Raw genomic sequence first — 19041 nt, 5'->3', positions numbered from 1 at the left:
ATGGGTTTTTTTTGTCCTTGGCTCTGTTAATATAGTGTATACTTATTGATATGTGTATACGGAACCATCCCTGTGTCCCTGGGATAAATCCTCCTTGATTTTGGTGCATCATCTTCTTGATGATTTGCTGTGTTCTATTTGCCAGTATCTTACTGAGGATTTTGGCCTGAAGTTCTCTTTTTTTGGTTGAATCTTTCTGTGGTTTTGGTATTAGGGTAATGCTTGTTCCCAGGAATGAATTTGGGGGAATTGCTTTCCTTTCAATTTCATTAAAGAATTTGAGAAGTAATAGCATTAGGTCTTCTCTAAATTTCTTGTAGAAGTCAGCAGTGAATCCATCAGGACCTGGGCTTTTCTTTTTTGGTAGGTTTTAATTTCATCTTCAATTTCACTGACTGATAGTGCTTTATGTAGAATTTTTATATCTTCTTAACTTTGGGAATTTATGGGTATATAGGAATCTGTCCATTTGTTCTGTGTTTTCTATCTTATTATTAATGTAAACTGATGTAATGACTGTGGAAATCAGTGTGGCGATTCCTCAAAAAACTAAAACTAGAAATTCCATTTGACCCAGCTATTCCCCTTCTTGGTATCTTCCTGAAATAATTAAAGGCATCATTCCATGGTGATATGTGTATACCAATGTTTAGAGTAGCACAGTTTGTAATAGCTGAATCTTGGAAACAGCCCAAATATCCATCAACTGATGAATGGATGAAGAAGGGGTGTGTGTGTGTGTGTGTGTGTGTGTGTGTGTGTACATACACACAGAGGAGTACTACTTTGACATAAAGAAGGATATGCTCGAGACACTTCTAGCTAAATGGATGCACCTTCAGACCATATCTTTTTTAAAATTTAATTTTATTGGTATATTTTAGGTATACAATATAATGACATTCATCATTGGAAATTTGCACCTTTGCATAATCTATCTTGGTTCTTCTTTTTTCCCTACTCCCCTGCCCTCCCTTCAACCCCTCCACCTCTCCTTATTTACAGACTTTTATTTCCATTTTCTCATATTAATTCCATTCCCTTCTTTCTTTTTCCTTACCCCTCCCACTTCCCCTTCCCCTTTGCTCCCTTTCTTTCTATTTCACATTATCTATTATACCTTCTGGTCCTTATTTACACTTTCAGTTTCTCACACCAGAAAAACTATTTGGTATTTATATGTGTGTCCTATTTATTTCACTTAAGAGTTTGGCTTCAATGTGCATCTGTTTAGCTATGCCTCTAATTTCTCACTTTTTATGGCTGAGTAGTACTCTATTTTAAAAACTACATTTTATTTTTATCCAGTCTCCAGTTAATGGGCATTTGGGCGGTTTCCAAATTTTAGCTAACTGTTCTGCTATTAACATGGGTGCACATATAATGCTGTGGTATGATTCTTTTAATTCTTTTGGGAAGATACCAAGCAGGGGAATGGCTAGTTCAAATGGAACCTCCAATCCTAGTTCTTTGAAGTATCTCCATACTGATCTCCACAGTGGTTTCACTAGTCTACACTTCCACCAGCAGTGGAGAAGGGTTCTGTTTTCCCCACAGCCCCGCCAGCATTTGTTATTGGTTGATTTCATGCCATTCATTCTGGGCTGAGGTGGAATCTCAGCATTGTTTTCATTTACATCTCTCAAATAACCAGTGATGTTGAACATTTTTTCATATGCTTATTTGATATTTCTACTTATTTGTCTGAGAAATGTCTATTCATTTGAGATGCCCATTTTTGGATTAGGTCTTTAAATTTGGGAGGTCTGATTTTTTTTTTAGTTCTTTATATATTCTAGATAGTAGACCTTTGAGGAACAGCTGATAAAAATCTTTTCCTACATTTTGGGTTATCTCTTCACACTGTTGGTGGTTTCTCTTGCTGTGCAGAAGCTTTTTAATAAGAGATCCTTATTAAAGGATTGTTTGTTGATTGGTTGTGCTAGTTCATGTGCAACTGAGGTTTTGTTCATAAAATCTTTTCCTACACCATTGTCTTCAAGAGTTCTACCTACCCTCTCTTCATTGAGACCACACTCAGTGAAATGAATTGGATACACACGTTTAAATACTGCATTGTTTTAGGTGTAAAACTGAAAGTGCAAATAAGGACCAAAATGTAAAATAGATTTTGGGAAATGGGAAGAAAAATGTTCAAGTAGGAAGGAAAACGGGGAGGTCGGAGGGGTAAAGGAAGGAAGGGCAAATAAAAAAATAAAAATAAAAAAAAATGGAAAAAATGGAGACATAACTTTTGTAAAGCTTTAAGGAAGGGAAGAGGGGTTGAGTGGGGAGGTGAATGAGAAAAAACCCGAGATATATCATGTACAGGTACAAATTCCCCAATGATGAATATTATCATTATGTATATCTAAAATGTACCAATAAAGTAAAGCCCCCCCATAAATAAATAAAGACTTCTGTTTCACCAGACAGGTCCTGCAAAGATGGAACAGAGGGGCAATAGAAAAAATGGCTTCAGGACATGTCAGAAATCTGCAGGGCCCCATCCATCACAGGTTCAAAAGTTAAAACCTAAGGGTTTGATTTCAGAAGTCAGCCCTAGGGCATCAAGGTTAAGAAGGGCTATGTAGAGAATTTGGTTGCTGGAGGTCTGTTCCTTGTGCTCTGTTCACAGTGCTCAGCTATTCAAGCACTCAGAGATCTCTGTAGCCACTGTTCAAGGGGGCCCACCTACTGCTTGAGCAGTAAGCAAACACTGGAATCATTTATGTGGTGCTGGTTTTACAGGCTTGAGGAATTCAAGAATTATGGGGGTCATAGAGGCCTCTACCCAGATTTCAGAAGAAGGCCTGAAAGTCCAGGCATTTTGCCTCTGAGTGGGTAGTGTGTGAAAATGAAGCCAGAAGTGCATAGGAGATCCCAAGAAGTTGAAGAAGCCAGGGAAATGGGATATCAGAGGAAAGCTGGGATGGGTGAGCAAAGCAAGCCCAAGGTTGAAGGTGCAAGGACTATATCTTGCAATGTCATAGGGAAGGACTACCCAAGCCATTTGGAGTTTGCCTCTCACCATGTCTTGCCCTGGGTACTATAGGATTTAATATGTTCCTGCTGGTTTGAACCACTGGTGGTACATGTGTGACTGTCCCAGCTGGTGGCTTATGCCCTGGGTAGTACAAACTGGGGTACAGTTATGGACTGAACCTAGTTATTTCAGTTTGGATTTTTTTTTTCCAGTACTGGGGATCGAATTCAGGACCTTGCACTTGTGAGGCAGACACAGTGCCACTGAGTTAAATTCCTGGCCTAGTTGTTTGAATTTGAATACTGTCTAAATATAAAAATTAATACTGTTCATACCAATTAAGAATTATTACCGTAATCAACAAATTTATTTTCACATATTTTGTTCCCTTCACCCTAAAGGTATTGTAATATGATGACATTGGGTTGCCTTTCTTTGCATTATTATAATCCAAGACCCCCTGAGAAATGGTATAAACCACCTGATGAGACAGTCATGCATGTACTGATGGTTCAAGCTTGTGGGAATGATCAAATTCAAATGTGCCTTTTCATATAAAAGAATCAGTCTTCTTTGTACACGGAGAAACACTGGACCTGAGTAGATATATTTTACTTGCATAGTTTGGTGCTTATGTCTAGAACTTACAACAAGCAAAAACACATCTCTGGTTTGTCATTTTATCACATATGGCAAATTACATGTGCTTTTGCTTTCCAGAATCTATAAGTAGTGTTAGAATTTGCATGATTTTTAAAAGTGAATTCTAGCATTTAAATGGAATTAATTGAATATGGTGTTTTTCTCTTTCTTGCTTGCAAAGTATAACTTTTCTTTAAACCTTCTTATTTTTTGGCTTTTAAAAAATTAATCCTTGCTTGAGTGTGGTAGCATAACACATGTAATTCTAGCTTTGTAGGGGAGATCAGGAAGATCGCAGGAAGACAGGAGACAGGAACATCGTCATGAATTTGAGGTCAGCCTGGGATACATACTGAGTTTAAGGCCTGCCTGTACTACATAGCAAGACCTTCTCTCAAAAAAAAAAAATTTTTTTTTTCTTTTTGCTTGCAATTTGAAAATATAATGATGGGCTGCAGATTTACCTCAGTGGATCTGGAGCCTGCCTCGAAAGTGCAAGGACCCAAGTTTGATCCCCACAAAAAAAAAAAGGAAAAAAAAAAAAAAGAAAATACAATGTTAAGTGAAATAAGTCAGATATGAGCTTAAACATTGCATGATTTCTCTTAATGTGAAAAACTGAAAAAATACACATGTATATGTACACATACACAAATAAACAGCAAAACAGAAGGTAGATAAATAGGAAGTAGGGAAAAGTTCAGGGAATCCCTAAATTACCTTTTCTGCTGTTTCAAAAGTAATTTATTATATATGGTAACTCATTTCATGTATATTGCTAGTTTTTCTTTGTTCATTAAAAAGAAAGTTATGTGCTATTATTGTTTCTTCTTTGTAAGAATCTTTTTGTTTCTGAATAACTACTTTGGACATGATATGTAGTGTATTAACTATTATTATTCTTTTCTTTCTTTTTTTTTGGTACCAGTGATTAAACTTGGGACCTTGCACTTGTGAGGCAGGAGGCAGAACCACTGAGCTAAATCCCCAGCCCTGTTATTCTCTTATTTTGCTATGAAATTTTGTTCTATTTTTCATAAGATAAAATAATGGTAGAAAAAGTTAATCCTTATCTTAAAAAAGGAAGCTGCTCTAGATTCATACTATCCTTTCTGCTTGTAACTGAGATATCTCCTATCATATATATGTTTGTGGGGGGGGGTTGCTGTATTGGAATAATAGGATAATGTATTTATTAAAGGGAAAACGGCGTAAAATGTTTCCTTTTCTACTTTTGTGTGGTCTTAGAGATGAAGCCCAGGACCACACATATGCTAAGCAAGTGCTCTACCACTGAGTTCTTCTATGCTCCCAGCTCCATAAAATGCTGCTTTTTGTATCTTAACCCCTTTATACTAGCAGGAAGAAATTGTATGTATCCTTTATATTGAAAATATATAAAACCATATATGATTCAGCTATTCTGATCATGTTTTTTAACCATTTACGGTTTCATTTTTATTTTAGTCCTGAACTGTTTTATTGTACCCTTGCGAATACTCTGAAGGGCTTTTTTTTTTTTTTTGGTACCAGGGATCAAACTCGAGTCCTTGTGATTGCGAGGCAGGTGGCAGAACCACTGAGCTAAATCCCCAACAGCCGTGAACTATTTTAGACAACAAGAAAGATACTGAGAATAAAATAACTTCCGTATACTCAGTATACAAGTATATTAGAAGTCTCAGCTGTATGTCCCTCCACCTCTGGCTTAACATTTATAATTTATACATGTTTGATACAATGTATATATCCTTAAAAATATGTTTAAAATGTTTTAAAGCTTTAGGTAAAATATTCATATATTTCTGGTGGGATGTAAAATATTGTAACCACTCTTGAAAACTGCCATATCCTAAAAAATTAAACATAGAATCATAATATGACCCAGCAATTCTGTTAGCTATATATCAATGAGGAAAAAAATATATTCATACAGAAACTATACATGAATGTTCATAGCAGTGATATGTATTTTTATTAGCCAGAACATTAAATAAAGGAAACTCAGATGTTTATAAGGTGATGTACAGATGAATAAAATGTGGATATCTACTCAGTGGAATATTACTCAGTAATTAAATGAAGTACCAACACATGCTGCAACACTGATGGACTTTGAAAATAGTATGCTAAATAACAAGCCAGTCATACACACACATAAATCTGATACTGTTCACATGAAAAGTCCAGATTAGGCAAATGCATAGAGATGGAAAGCTGATGTGGGGGAGAATAGACAGCAGCTATTAATGAACATAGATTTCTTTCTGGAAGGATGAAATGTTTTAACATGGTGACTGTACAAATCTGTGAATGTGCTAAAAACATTGAGCTGTTAAATGCATCAGTTATGTATTATCATGTGAACTATAGCTCAGTAAAGCTGTTAAAGTTCATGTACATGCTATAAATTCTTAAGCCATTAGCTTTTTTAAAACTCATTATATCTTGAGATTCATGTTTTTGTATATTTAGTTTGGTATATCATTTTTCATATTCCATTGTGTGAATTTACTGCATTTTATTAATGTGATTTCCTTTTGTTGTTAAAATGATTCAGTGGACAGTTTAATGCCTATTCCTTTATATAGTGATGCATCTTTAAAGCTATCTTCCAGATAAGAATTTGATAGGATTATTGATAATTCATTGTTTAAAAGGCATTCTGTGGAGTTCAGTTCATTTAATTTTACACTTTAAAATTGAAGTTAGTAAAAATACACGGTATTCTGAAGTTTATCTGTAGTTCTTTTATCTTTGGCAAGAAAGAAAGTGAGTTTCTTTTTTATTTTTATTTTATTTTTTAGTCCAAAATCCTTTTTGTGTCTTTATTTGGTTTTAGTGTTTTATAAACATAATCCTTTTTTTTTTTTTTGTATGTTACAGAAAAAGCTACAAATGAATACAATACCACAGAAGATTGGAGTCTAATTATGGACATATGTGACAAAGTTGGAAGCACTCCTAATGGGTATGATACCCAGTCAATATTTAGCAGCTTTCTTAACTCACATCGTCTTTTTCTCTGTGTAACTTTGTTTTGTTTTTTGTTTTTTGTTTTTTGAGACAGGGTCTCACTATGTAGTTGAGACTGACCTGGAACTCACTATGTAGCCCAGGCTGGTCTCGAACTCACAGTGATCCTTCTGCCTCAGCCTCCCAAGTGCTGGGATTACAGGCATATGTCACCACACCAGGCTTCTTTATATAAATTTGAAAGGACACTGAAGTCCTGGTTTTAACCAAACTATTTATTTAACTAAACTATTATTTAAGCTAATTACTTAACTGTCTAATTTTGGGAGATAAAAGTAAACAGAGCCCATAGGTTGGGTTTATGATACAAATCTTATCCTGAAAGAAGAAATGAGAGTTCATCTGTAAACCTGAGCTATATTAACATAAATAATTAAAGGCTTGACACAATAGGGACAAGTGTTAACAATGAGTAGATTAGCTGTTTGGGCATTTCCCTGTGACTTATACATGTATGAGAAACTTTCTTTTTAGGTAAATACAATAGATAGCATAATGAAAAAAGTGAACGTTTTTGAGGAGGATGCAGCAGTTAAGCTGAACTGATTATATTCTAAAAGTTAAGAAAGTGGTGAAAGCATTGTTTTAACACTCAGATTTTCATAGTGTATTCATATGTTTATATGTGAATCTTCTAGGCTTAGGCTTACTTAGCCAGTTCTTTTTTTTTTTTTTTTGGTTTTTTGAGGCAGGGTCTCACTATGTAGTTGACACTGACCTGGAACTCACTATGTAGTCCAGGCTGGTCTTGAACTCATAGCAATCCTCCTGCCTCAGCCTCCCAAGTGCTGGGATTACCGATGTGAGCCACCATGCCTGACCCTAGCCAATTCTTTATAAGAAGAGAATGAGAGGATAAGTTTATATGATGTAGTTGTTCTCTTGTAGTTGTTCTTTTGTGTTCACTTTCTATGAGATATGTCCTTATTTTGGTGTACGTAATGATTACAACAATTATTTTTAAAGTTTGAGTTTATGAACAAAAGGTTCTGAAAAATTTTACAGACATTCCTTGACAATGCAGAGTTTCTAGGATTTTATTTTTAAAGTTATTTGGTTAGGAAATACCTTATATTTTAAATGTTTGAGCTGATATTATAAGAAAAATACTTAACTATATGCATTTTTTTCTTAGAGCAAAAGATTGCCTAAAAGCCATAATGAAAAGGGTAAATCATAAGGTTCCTCATGTTGCTCTCCAAGCATTAACTGTGAGTAAAAGTCTATTTGACGCAGTTTTTAAAAGTGCATTTAATTTATTAAGTAAGGTAATATTTCAACATTTGTATATTAACTTTTATTTTCATTAATAGCTTCTTGGGGCTTGTGTGGCTAACTGTGGAAAGATATTTCATTTAGAAGTATGTTCCCGTAATTTTGCAACAGAAGTACGTACTGTGATAAAAAATAAGGTGAGTTTTAAAAAGAGAAGAAAGTTAAGAAATTTGAGTCATTTAAAAAAACATATATTGTGCATCATTTAAATTATGAATAAACTATAATAGTACATAAGATCCTAATGATATAATTGACAATGTGAAATAGGAAGAAAGGGGCCAAAGGTGTAGGGAAAGTGGGAAGGGTAGGGGAAAGCTAATAAAGGAAAAGAAAAAATATGAGAAAATGAAAAAATGGAAATGAAGTGTTTGTAAAGGGGGAGGGAGTGAAGGGAGGGCAGGGACAAGGAGGAAAAAATGAGAACCAAGACCTGTCATGTAAAGGTACAAGATCTCAATAATGAATGTAACTGTACTGTATACCTAAAATGTACCAATAAACTCATGAGGAAAAAAAGTAAATTATGTATAATAAAAGTGAAATTTTAGATAAGTCAAAATGATTTAAACTTCTTGTTCTGAAATTTGATTTTTAAAAATGTATAGTACCAAAGGCAGTTTTTCCTCTCCAAAGTATATATACTGTTAATAAGTGCTAATCTTTATTGAGTGTTAGTAAGTCATTTCTTTAATCATTTTATATAGATTGTCCCATTTGTACAGAAACTGAGGTGTAGAGAATTGTTTGTTAAAATGTTTTTTTCCAAGGTCATGGAGCTAGTAAGGTGTTATAGCTGAGATTCAGATCTAGATTTCTGTGACTTGAGACTCCAGTTTCTGTAACTGCCATTCTATATTGACCCCATTACATTTGGTGAGTAAAGGAGACCTTTACTTGGCGGGGGCATCATAGGTTTGTCATATTTCTTTGAGACAGAAATTATAAAAGCACCATACTTATACTATTAGTGGCAAAATTCCAGAATTTCAGTAAAGTTGATATAAACTTCTTATTAATATTGAGAATATTTTTTTTTCTTTTTATTGAGGTTATTGGTACAATCTAGGTATACAATACAATTACATTCATCACTGGGATTCTGTACCTTTACATAATAGGTCTTGATTCTCATTTTTCCCCTTGTCCCTGCCCTCCCTTCACCCCCTCCTCCCCTCCCCATTTACAAACACTTTATTTCCATTTTTTCAGTTTCTCATATTTTTTTCCTCTCCCTTATTACCTTTCCCCCACCCTTCCCACTTTCCTTACACCTTTAGCCCTTTACTTCCTATTTCACATTATTAATTATCTCATTAGGATCCTGTGTACTATTGTAGTTTTTCACACCAAAGAAACTATTCGGTATTTCAGTTAAAGAAATCTCTGTATGAACATTAAAAATAGGGAATCCTAAAATAAAACTAAAAAGGAAAGTAAAAGAGAAAAGGCAATGATGTAACATCAAAATAATCCTTAATTCTGGAGATGAAAATGGTCCCTGAACATATTTAAATTGCTTCTCGCTCTTATAGTCTTATCTTATTCTTTTTTTCATTATTTAGAGAATACTTTATTAGTTTCTGTAATCAAACCCACGTAGATATGACCTTACATATTTAGTACGATGTGTTACCCCTGTACACATGGAAAAAATAAAAAACAAAAATAAAAATAAATTAACATTTCTAGACCAATATGGTTGTCCATTTCTGTACAATGCCAAGTCAACACAGTAAATTGGGATGACTTTTTCCAAAGTTGGCAGCACGGTTAAAGTTTCCCAAAATTCATTTTATATATATAAGTGTTTGTGTGTGTGTGTGTGTGTGTGTGTGTGTGTGTGTATAAAGACTAATAATAGTATGTTATGCATCGATAGCAGCAACAGCTTTTCCAGGTTCTGCAGTCATCTGAACAAAATTATAGACATTCAGCACATTCCATTAAAAAAAAAAAAAAAAAAAGAAAAGAATAATATCCAGACAACAGCAAAGTTCTGTTGCTGTTGTGGTACCTGGCACCATTTTTTCTATTAGCCTCTTAATCATCATCTGGAAAGAGAACATTCTAGAGTAATATCATTAAATGTAGCTCTGATAAAGCACGGTCCCTACTATGTATCATAAAGCAGGTACTAGATATTTTACATTCATAGAGGTATGATACAGTACTGTCCTACATCAATAATACTAGATTCAGTTTTGGTTTGAAATTTACTTTGTCTGCAAATAAGATTGCTACCCCTGTTTTTTTCTGGGCTCCTGTCACATGGAGAATTGTTTTCTATCTTTTCACTTTCAGTCTATGGGCTTCTTTTTGCACTAGGTGTGTTTCTTGTATACAACATATTATTGGATTTTGCTTCTTATTCCATTTTGCCAGTCTATTTCTCTTGATTGGTGAGTTGAGGCCATTGACATTGCTGGTTATAACTGATATGTACTGACTTATTATTGACATGTTATTGGCCTTTTGTTGACTCTTTTTACTTTTTCACCTTCTCCTTTTAATTTCTTGCCTTGCCTATTTGATTTGCTCTGTTGGGCCTCATGGTGTTGTTGCCTTCATTGTCTTTTTCTAGGATCTTGTTTAGAATTGCTTGTAGTGCTGGTTTGGTATTCATGTAGTTTCTCAGGTGTTCTTTGTCGTGGAAGTGTCTTATTTCCCCATCCATTTTGAAAGAGAGTTTTGCTGGATACATCAGTCTAGGTTGGAGGTTGTTCTCTTTTAGTACTTGAAATATCTCATTCCAGGCTCTCCTTGCCCCAAGGGTTTGTGTTGAAAAGTCTGCTGTGATTCTGATGGGCTTTCCTTTGTATGTGATTTGTTTCTTTTCTCTTACTGCTTGTAGTATTTTGTTCTTCTGTTGGGTTTCTGGGATCTTGATTATTATATGTCTAGGTGTAGATTTTTTTTTATTGTAGCTAGTTGGGGTCCTATATGCCTCAGTTATCTGAATGTCAAATTCTTCCCCTCTGTTTGGGAAGTTTTCTGTCATTAATTCTGCAAACAGCTTTTTTAAGTCATTTGTATTTTCTCCTGCTACTTCATGTATTCCTATCAGTCTTATGTTATTCTTCTTTGCATCATCTAGGAGTTGTTGGATCGATTTCTCATGATCTCTTACTGTTTTTAAGAGACCTCTCTTTTCATGGTCACTGACTGCAATCTTATCTTCTATATCTGAGAGCCTATCTTCGCATTCTTTTATTCTGTTGCGTACACTTTCAATAGAGTGTTTAATCTCCTGGATATCTGTTTGAATCTGTTTTATGGATTCCATTTCTTTCCTATGTTGGGCGTTTATTTTTTCCATTTCTTTCTTATGCTGGGCCTTCATGGCTTCTATCATGGTCCTGAGCTCATCTATTTTTTTGTCAGTTTCTGCTCTAGAGTCTCGAATCACGACTTCCATTTTGCTCACTATCTCTATGGTTATCTGGGAAATTATTTCTGTTTTGAATTTTTCTAGAGCCTGATTGATCTGTTTTGTTACTTCCTGTGCTTTGAGTTCAGGGTGTCCTGGTGGTTCACTATCGGCCTTTTCATCCTCATTTGCCCTACTGTTTGCCATTGGTGAACTGGAAGTCTGTCCTTGTGTCTTGCTTAAGTGTTTTCTCATTTTAATTTTTGTTGTCGGACTGTCCTTGGTTTAATCTCTGGATTATCACCCAAATCTTCCTGATATAGTTGCACCCTAGCTTCTGTGTCTCTAACGACCCACAGACATTCTCATCTTCATAACATCAGAGAAAACAGCTCATCAAATCAACGGCAATGCTTTACCCCAACTGATACAATCAGCAACACATTAAGATCAAGCACAACTTGGACACTGACCACCTGTGGTAGTCACTAGTCTATCACCCTTAAATCATTTGAATTAAATTGAAATCAAGAAGCAGTCCAGAACATGTCTGCAGTGAACAAACTTTTCAATATAGTATATTTACCATTTAATGGCTCAGACAGAGCGAGGATGCAAGACCCCTGATCTCAGTTAGCTGATTGCTGAACCCCATGACGCTGACTGACCTCGGGCTGCAAGGCCCAGATTGAGTTCCCCATCCTTCTGAATGGTTGAACTCCGCAACGTTCTATTACAGGTTTCCCACGCCCTTTCTTTAAAGATGTTCAAAGTTGGGAACTCAGAAAAATACCCTTGATGACCACCTCTGTCTTTGCAGAGTGGGTCCAAAGACTTGCACAGTCAGGAGGTCTGAGAGTGCGGGGGGGGGGCTTATGGGGGTTCAGGGGCGCCCGCGCAGCTACCTTCCCGGTGCTTAAGTGATGACTGCTGGGTGGGGAGCAGGCGTGGTTCTCCTTCCCGCGGTGGATCGGGGCCCGGCCTACCTTCCCGGCGCTTGAGTGATGACTCAATGTTGAGAATATTAAGAAAACAGAAGAATAATCTTTGAATGTAAAAGATTTGTCATTATAGCAATACTTAGAAATGGATATTCTAGCATAATAATTTACATGAAACAACCGTATCTTAACATGGATCTGTCTATTACTCAAATAGACCAGGGATTGCTGGGCTTTTGTTGATATTCATAGTGCTAAAAGAATTTTGGTTGTAATTTTCTTTTCAGTTAAGTAATTTAAATATTTCTTTTAACTACAAGTTTTTGTCCTCCCCCCTTTTCTTTTTCACTGAAAGGCTCATCCTAAAGTATGTGAAAAATTGAAATCTTTAATGGTGGAATGGTCAGAAGAATTTCAAAAGGACCCTCAGTTTAGTCTAATATCTGCAACTATTAAATCAATGAAAGAAGAAGGAATTACTTTTCCTTCAGCAAGTTCTCAGGTAAGAAAATCATTCAGACTGGTGGTTGGCCCTATGCTATTTTGAAGGTATTTGTCTTAACATAAAGGCTAGGCAAGGGAGGTTCTGGTCATCATTGATCATCTCCATTCTAATTGTGTAGTGTTTTTCTTCCACATAACATAACTTTGAAAAGTGAATACAGCATAATTTATTTAATGTTACTCTTAAGTCTGGAATCATGTGAAAGGCTTACATGTATAAGATAGCCCAAATAAAGGGTAGCCGTGTGTGTGTGTGTGTGTGTGTGTGTGTGTGTGTTTAAGTGACATTAAAAGAGTGACATAATACATAAGTGACAAGGGATGAAGGGTACAGCCACCAGATGCTGTCTTTCTTACTACCAAGGTAAGAGAGGGAGCTGTGAACTGGGATGGGAGGAAGTGAAGAAGTAGAATTTGGAGACCCAATTGTGTTTTATTAGAGTGGGGTGAAGGAAGAGCTGGGCTTGGTGGTACATGTCTGTAATCCCAGTACTCAGAGGCTGAGGCAGGAGAGTCACTGTGAGTTCAAGGCCAGTCTGAAGTATGTAGTGTGACCCTGTTTCAGAAAAACAAAAAACAAAAAACACCAAATAGAGCAGAGTGAAAAAGTAGTAGGGGAGAAATGACATGAACAAAGTCATGGTTGGGCTGGGAATTTGGCTCAGTGGTTTTGCCCCTGCTCACAAACGCAAGGGCCCAAGTTCAATCCCCACTACCAAAAAAAAAAAAAAAGAACAAATTCATGGGATTAAGAATTGTTTGTTGAAGAGTGAATATGACTAAAATGAATATTTTACATATAACATGGGTGGAACTAGAAATTTATCTGGAGAGATAGGGGTTAGTTTTAGTAAGACTCGGAGAGGGGCAGGGATAATGACTCACAGAGTGGGCTGGTTTTTTAGGTCTGTGAGAGAAAAACACGATCTTTCTCGGGCTTTCTCTCAGTGCTTTTTGTCTTGGAATTGCTATTAGGATGTGGGCTAGGAAAGAGAATAATGAAGGAGGTACTATATTTTCTTTTATTTTGACTATGAATTAAAGACAAGGTAATTTAATAGCTGGCCAGGCCTAAGGAAACAAGGTAGAGTTTTTGAGACACAGGTAAAGTTCTAAATTTTCTGAGCACTTCTGGAAGTCATCTTTCATGAATGTCTTTACACAGTGTGATCAAAAGTGCCCAAGTGAATGGTGCTACAAAGTGCCATACAGTGGAAAGGCAGGCGTGTAGAAATAGTACAGTGTCTCCTCATCTACCTTATTCACCAGATCTGGCACTATACAACTTGTGGCTCTTCCCTAAAGTTTAAATGATCGTGAAAAGTAAATGTTTTGGATCATTTCAGTTTTAGTGTATGTGCTGCTGAAGCAAGCACTGTTTTGAATCAAGTTCAGAACATCAAGGCAGCCACAGCAGCACAGCTAAAGATAAAAAAAGGACTCCAGAACTGCTTCAGAAAGCGGCAAGAACGGTGGGATAAGTGTGTCTGCAGTGTGTGTGGGGTATGTTACATGGGGGATTACTAGTAATGTGTCTTTTACATAATAATTTTAAATTTAAATGTTCACTATATCTTTCAGTTATATCTCATATTCCTAAGACTGTACCTGCTATCTCTGTTTTCCCTCCTCTCCCCTTCAGTGATCATGACTTGTACTTGGCATTTCTGTAGCTTGTTACCTCTCATGGAGCAAGAGACCTTAGACTGCTGAACAGTGAACAAAGTCATATTTATTCTCTCTAAATATTTAAGCGCCTTGTGTATGCCAAGGTCTATGTGAGATACTTAGATTTATGCAAAAATGTAAACCAATTCATGCCTTTTGTGCATTTATAATTTTTTGAAAACACTGTTTTACTACTTGAAAATAGCTACTTAAAATTGTCATAAACAACTTCACTTTTTTGTTGTTGTTGCCAGGGGTCAAACTCAGGACCTGTACTTGCAAGGCAGGCCACAGAACTACTGAGCTAAAGCCCCAGCCCAAGAATTTCACTTTTTAATGAAATTCATTTATATCAGTATTTTTTAAGTTAGCATCTGCAAGTAATTATAGAGCTTACATTTTCTTTGAAAGGATAGATATGTTCATTTTACTCATACATTTACAGACTATCTCTGCTACTGCCAAGAATGGAACATCACTGAACAGAAATAAAGAAGACGAAGACATAGCTAAAGGTAAATGATCAATACTATAATTTAGTATTGCTCAAAGTATCCTCACCAGACAATTTTATTGTAATAAAACTGTGTATACCTTTAGTTCTATCTCATATGTAGAAATTAGTAGGATTTTTAAATAAAGGAAAACAGATGACATAAGATGAATTTAATTCATTTTCCTCTTTAGTAATATATATTTAATGTCCTATCTTTGAAGAGATTACATGTTACCTTTTCTTTAATGCCAGAGTTATGAGTCAAGAACAGAAATATGTTCACTGCTTGTCCTATATGGAAAGCTACCCATATTATAATGTCACAATCTGTTTGCTATAAAAATAATAGCTGCTGTATGACAGTCTGTTATAATAAGGAATGAGCAAAATTTTACTTTAAAAAATGTCATGTTTTCCTGCCCTCATGAAAGTTAACTATTTAGCATTTATTTGGACAAATAAACCACTAGATTTATTATTAAATACAGCAGTGCCTCAGTTTACAAATTTAATTTGTTTTACAATTTTGGGGAAGATGGCTGCTTTTGTGTTTGTGTGAGGAAGATGACAGTGGTCATGTTTGTACATGCGATGTGGAGTTTGTGAACAGAATCACAATTTTGCCAAATGCTTTTGTTTGCAAACTGAATTGTTTGCAAACAGTAGTGTTTATGAACTGAGATATTGCTGCATTACATTGTCATCTAATGTTTTATTTTAAACTTTTTAAGAAAATTAATTCTGGCTGGGTTTTTTTTTGCATTTTAATTTTTCAAACTAGCTATCGAATTATCGTTGCAAGAGCAGAAACAGCAATGCACAGAGACAAAATCTTTATATCCATCTGCAGAAATTCAGTTAAACAATAGAGTTGTACGAAAAGTGAGAGCTTTATATGATTTTGAAGCCGTTGAGGACAATGAACTCACCTTTAAACATGGTGACATTATTATTGTTTTGGATGACAGGTAAGTTTTAAATTTTTAATTATGGAGTATTCTGAAGTTTTAACCATAGTATCCTTAATTGAGATTCCCGAAATATTCAGTTCTTTGACTTTTGATATATTTAAATCATAATAGGACCTTTTCATATCTTCATTATTTTTCCTAAAATAAGTTAGAGTAAATAATGCAAGTTGCTTATTCTTTTGTTAAATTTATTTGTAGAACATGCTTTATGTTTTGGATGAAAGATACATTAAGTAATACTGTTAATGACCACAGTTGTAAAACATAAATATTCAGTCATCTGGATGCATTTACATGAAAGTATACCAAAATTACTGGCAGAAAAACATCGGGAAGAAATATTGCTATATTACATTGAGCATAGCAACTATTCTTTGCTCATCCTCAATTCCTAACCTACTATTACAGTTTTCTCACACTGTTTCTATCATTTTAAGTTGTATGAAAGAATAGATTAATCTATATCGAATCTGAGTTTATTTTTCACTAAGCTATATCCCAGATCCTTTTTTAAAATGTTTATTTTGAAACAGGGTCTTAGTCTGGGCTCCAACTTGTGATCCTCCTGTTTCAGCCTCCCATAGTACTAAGATTAAAAGTGTGAGCTACCATAGATGGCTTTACTTTTACTTTTAAAAGAAATTGATGAAATTTAGCATGAAAAAAACCTGACATCTTGTTTCTATGAACAGATTGCAAATATATTTGGTATCCATTGTGAGTAACTGACTGAGGATATACTAGTCTAGTATATTTTTAATTGACTAAAATACAAATTGGTCTTACTATGCCGCAGTAAATATTTATTAAGAAAATATTATGTAATAGTCTGTAATACGAAAATGCATGAGGACATAGTTCTCTTTCTTTCAAACCTAAAATAAAGTCAGGGAGTTGAAATTACTGTACAGATAATTATATGGAAGGAGAAAAGGCATGATTGGAGGCTAAAAGCAGAGTTGTACTTGGTGCAAGCATGTGGGAAAGACTTATTCGGGGCTCCATTTCAGGAACCTTGATTGATTTTGACAAGACAATATTTTGCAAGGAATTGAGAATTGGAAAAGGAAGTTCTCAACAGTTAGGATAGTACTATGTTCGCTGAAAAAATAATCTTCATTGCCTCATTTAAAAAAATTTTTTTAAATTTTTTGGAAACAGTCACTTGAAATGGAGCACATGATCCTGAAAAAGTAACTAAAAGTAAAGAAGTGGTGTGCTCCAAACACTGACAGTCTAAAGTGCCTACCTTCTGAAGGTCCTTTTAGTTAGTTGCCAAAGAACTTTGGTTTATTATTTTTTTTACCCTATTTATCTGTAAAACCATAGACATTAACAAATAGAAAATTACAAAGTAAATATTTTTAATATATGATTCAAACTTAGAACATTACTTTTGTGTAATAAAATTGTTTAAAATAAATTGCTGTTTTCAAGTTAAATACAGAACTAATTACTGGTACAGACCTTAGCAGGTCTGTACTGTCCTGTGCTGTGTGTACTCAGCCCTCCTTTTTTTCTGTTGTAACTCTTGAGAGTCTTTCACATAGTGTTCCATGATAGTATTTGGCTTTCATGAGGCATTAAGTACCTACTATAGTCTTATGACCTACAGCAGATAGACTACAGTACTATGCTGTACCATGTCTTTTTTACTAATGTCCATTTAAAGCATACATTTATTAAATAATTTAGACTTACAAATTTCTGTTAAGTCTTAATCACTTCAAAAATACCTTTTTCCTTTGTAACTGCTAAGATAATTCAGTGTGTATAGGGTGGAGGAGGTGGGTGATTACTATCATTTGGATAATTGGAGGACACCCTTGTTTACCAGTATGTCTTGGGTTGAATGTTGTTGTTCTAGTTGCTTAGTAATCACTGGCAAGATACTAAATACAAATGCAGACTTAGAGACTGAAGTTAAGTAGCAATCTTCGGTTACAAAGAAGTCCAGGTGATCAAGAAATTACTCTTCGTTGTTTTTAGATTTCTGTGCAATTGAAAATGTAAAATTAAAATATTCACATGAATGACATCAAATCCCTTGAAAATATTCAACCTCTGTTTAAGGACCTGGTTGATTTTAAAATGTGCATTTCTTATTAATAAAATATATTTTTAAAGCCTTTCATTAAAAAGCCTACATTTTTAACTTTATCTCACCACTCATTTTGTTCTATATACAAATATTTCAAATAATTAAGTGGAATTCTTACAGTTCCAAACATGCCATGTTCTGATTAGGCCTCTGTAGTCTTGTACATTTGGTTCTTTGCTTGGAAAGCCCTTTCAAAGGAGACAAAGCAATAGAAAAGAAAATAAACTTTACTTGCAAGGAAGATTTGCAAGTCCAAGCTTTAAAAGACTTGGTTCCTCAAATTAAAAAAAAAAAAAAATTTTTTTTAAGGAAAAGACCCCCACAAGATTGCAAAGATTCCCAAGTTTACTATTTCTGTTTGTTGTAGAAATAGAAGTTTTCTTACATAATTATTTTAACCACAAAAATCTTTTCATTGTTAGCCATTGCAAAAGTCAGCAGGTGATTTAAAAAAAAAAAATCAACAAAGTTCTTATTTATTTTGAGACCTAAACTAGATAGGATAATCTTGGTTTTGTTTTGTTTTGTTTTGTTTATCTCAGAGTACGGTTTTTTGTTTCTTTGTACTTTTCTACCTCTATTTCCCTAGCTTTAATCTCCTTTTTCCCTCTGGTGAGTGCCTACTTAACTTTGAAAATCCACCCATCTCTCACATTTTCTATCCTCTGAGAAGCCTTCCCTTACACTGTTTTTAGCTTTCAGTGGAGTTAGGGATTCTCTTCTCTGTATTGTTACTGCTCCTTGAACATATGAGTATTTTTCATACTGCATGTTGTGTTTTTTGGAGTTTTAAAAATATATATTTCTCTTACTAGATCAATTAATTGTAAAGAGGGTCAGCACTTCCCTGGGTGGGAGGAAGTGGGAAAGACAAAATAATTCCCAGAAAATAAAGCAAGATAACATTCTTTAGGGGAAATTGAAACACTGCCCTTGGATTTCAGATTGCTTCAGGGCAGAGAGAATATATTATCTTTTATAACTTCAGTGCTTAGCCTGAAAGTACTGGTTCTGTGCTTGCTAGACTCTGCTTTTTTTTTTTTTTTTTTTT

The 19041-nt window shown here is 34.9% G+C and overlaps 1 protein-coding gene across 3 annotated transcripts in view; it reads left to right on the top strand.

Moving 5' to 3' along the window:
- Stam2 (signal transducing adaptor molecule 2) overlaps positions 1–19041 on the top strand; it is a 54028-nt gene that overhangs the window by 15870 nt on the left and 19117 nt on the right. For all 3 annotated transcript variants that reach the window (XM_010641404.2, XM_010641403.2, XM_019210196.2), the window contains exons 2-7: positions 6515–6599; positions 7800–7875; positions 7978–8076; positions 12606–12752; positions 14868–14937; positions 15700–15886. In XM_010641404.2, the coding sequence (XP_010639706.1) occupies positions 6515–6599; positions 7800–7875; positions 7978–8076; positions 12606–12752; positions 14868–14937; positions 15700–15886 (664 nt within the window). The remainder of the gene's footprint in view (positions 1–6514; positions 6600–7799; positions 7876–7977; positions 8077–12605; positions 12753–14867; positions 14938–15699; positions 15887–19041) is intronic.

This window comes from Fukomys damarensis, unplaced genomic scaffold (assembly GCF_012274545.1).
Source record: "Fukomys damarensis isolate Sample0158 unplaced genomic scaffold, DMR_v1.0_HiC HiC_scaffold_29, whole genome shotgun sequence".
NCBI classification, from domain to species: domain Eukaryota; kingdom Metazoa; phylum Chordata; class Mammalia; order Rodentia; family Bathyergidae; genus Fukomys; species Fukomys damarensis.
The sequence above is the reverse complement of the archived record's forward strand: the minus strand, read 5'-3'. Positions and strand labels throughout refer to the sequence as shown.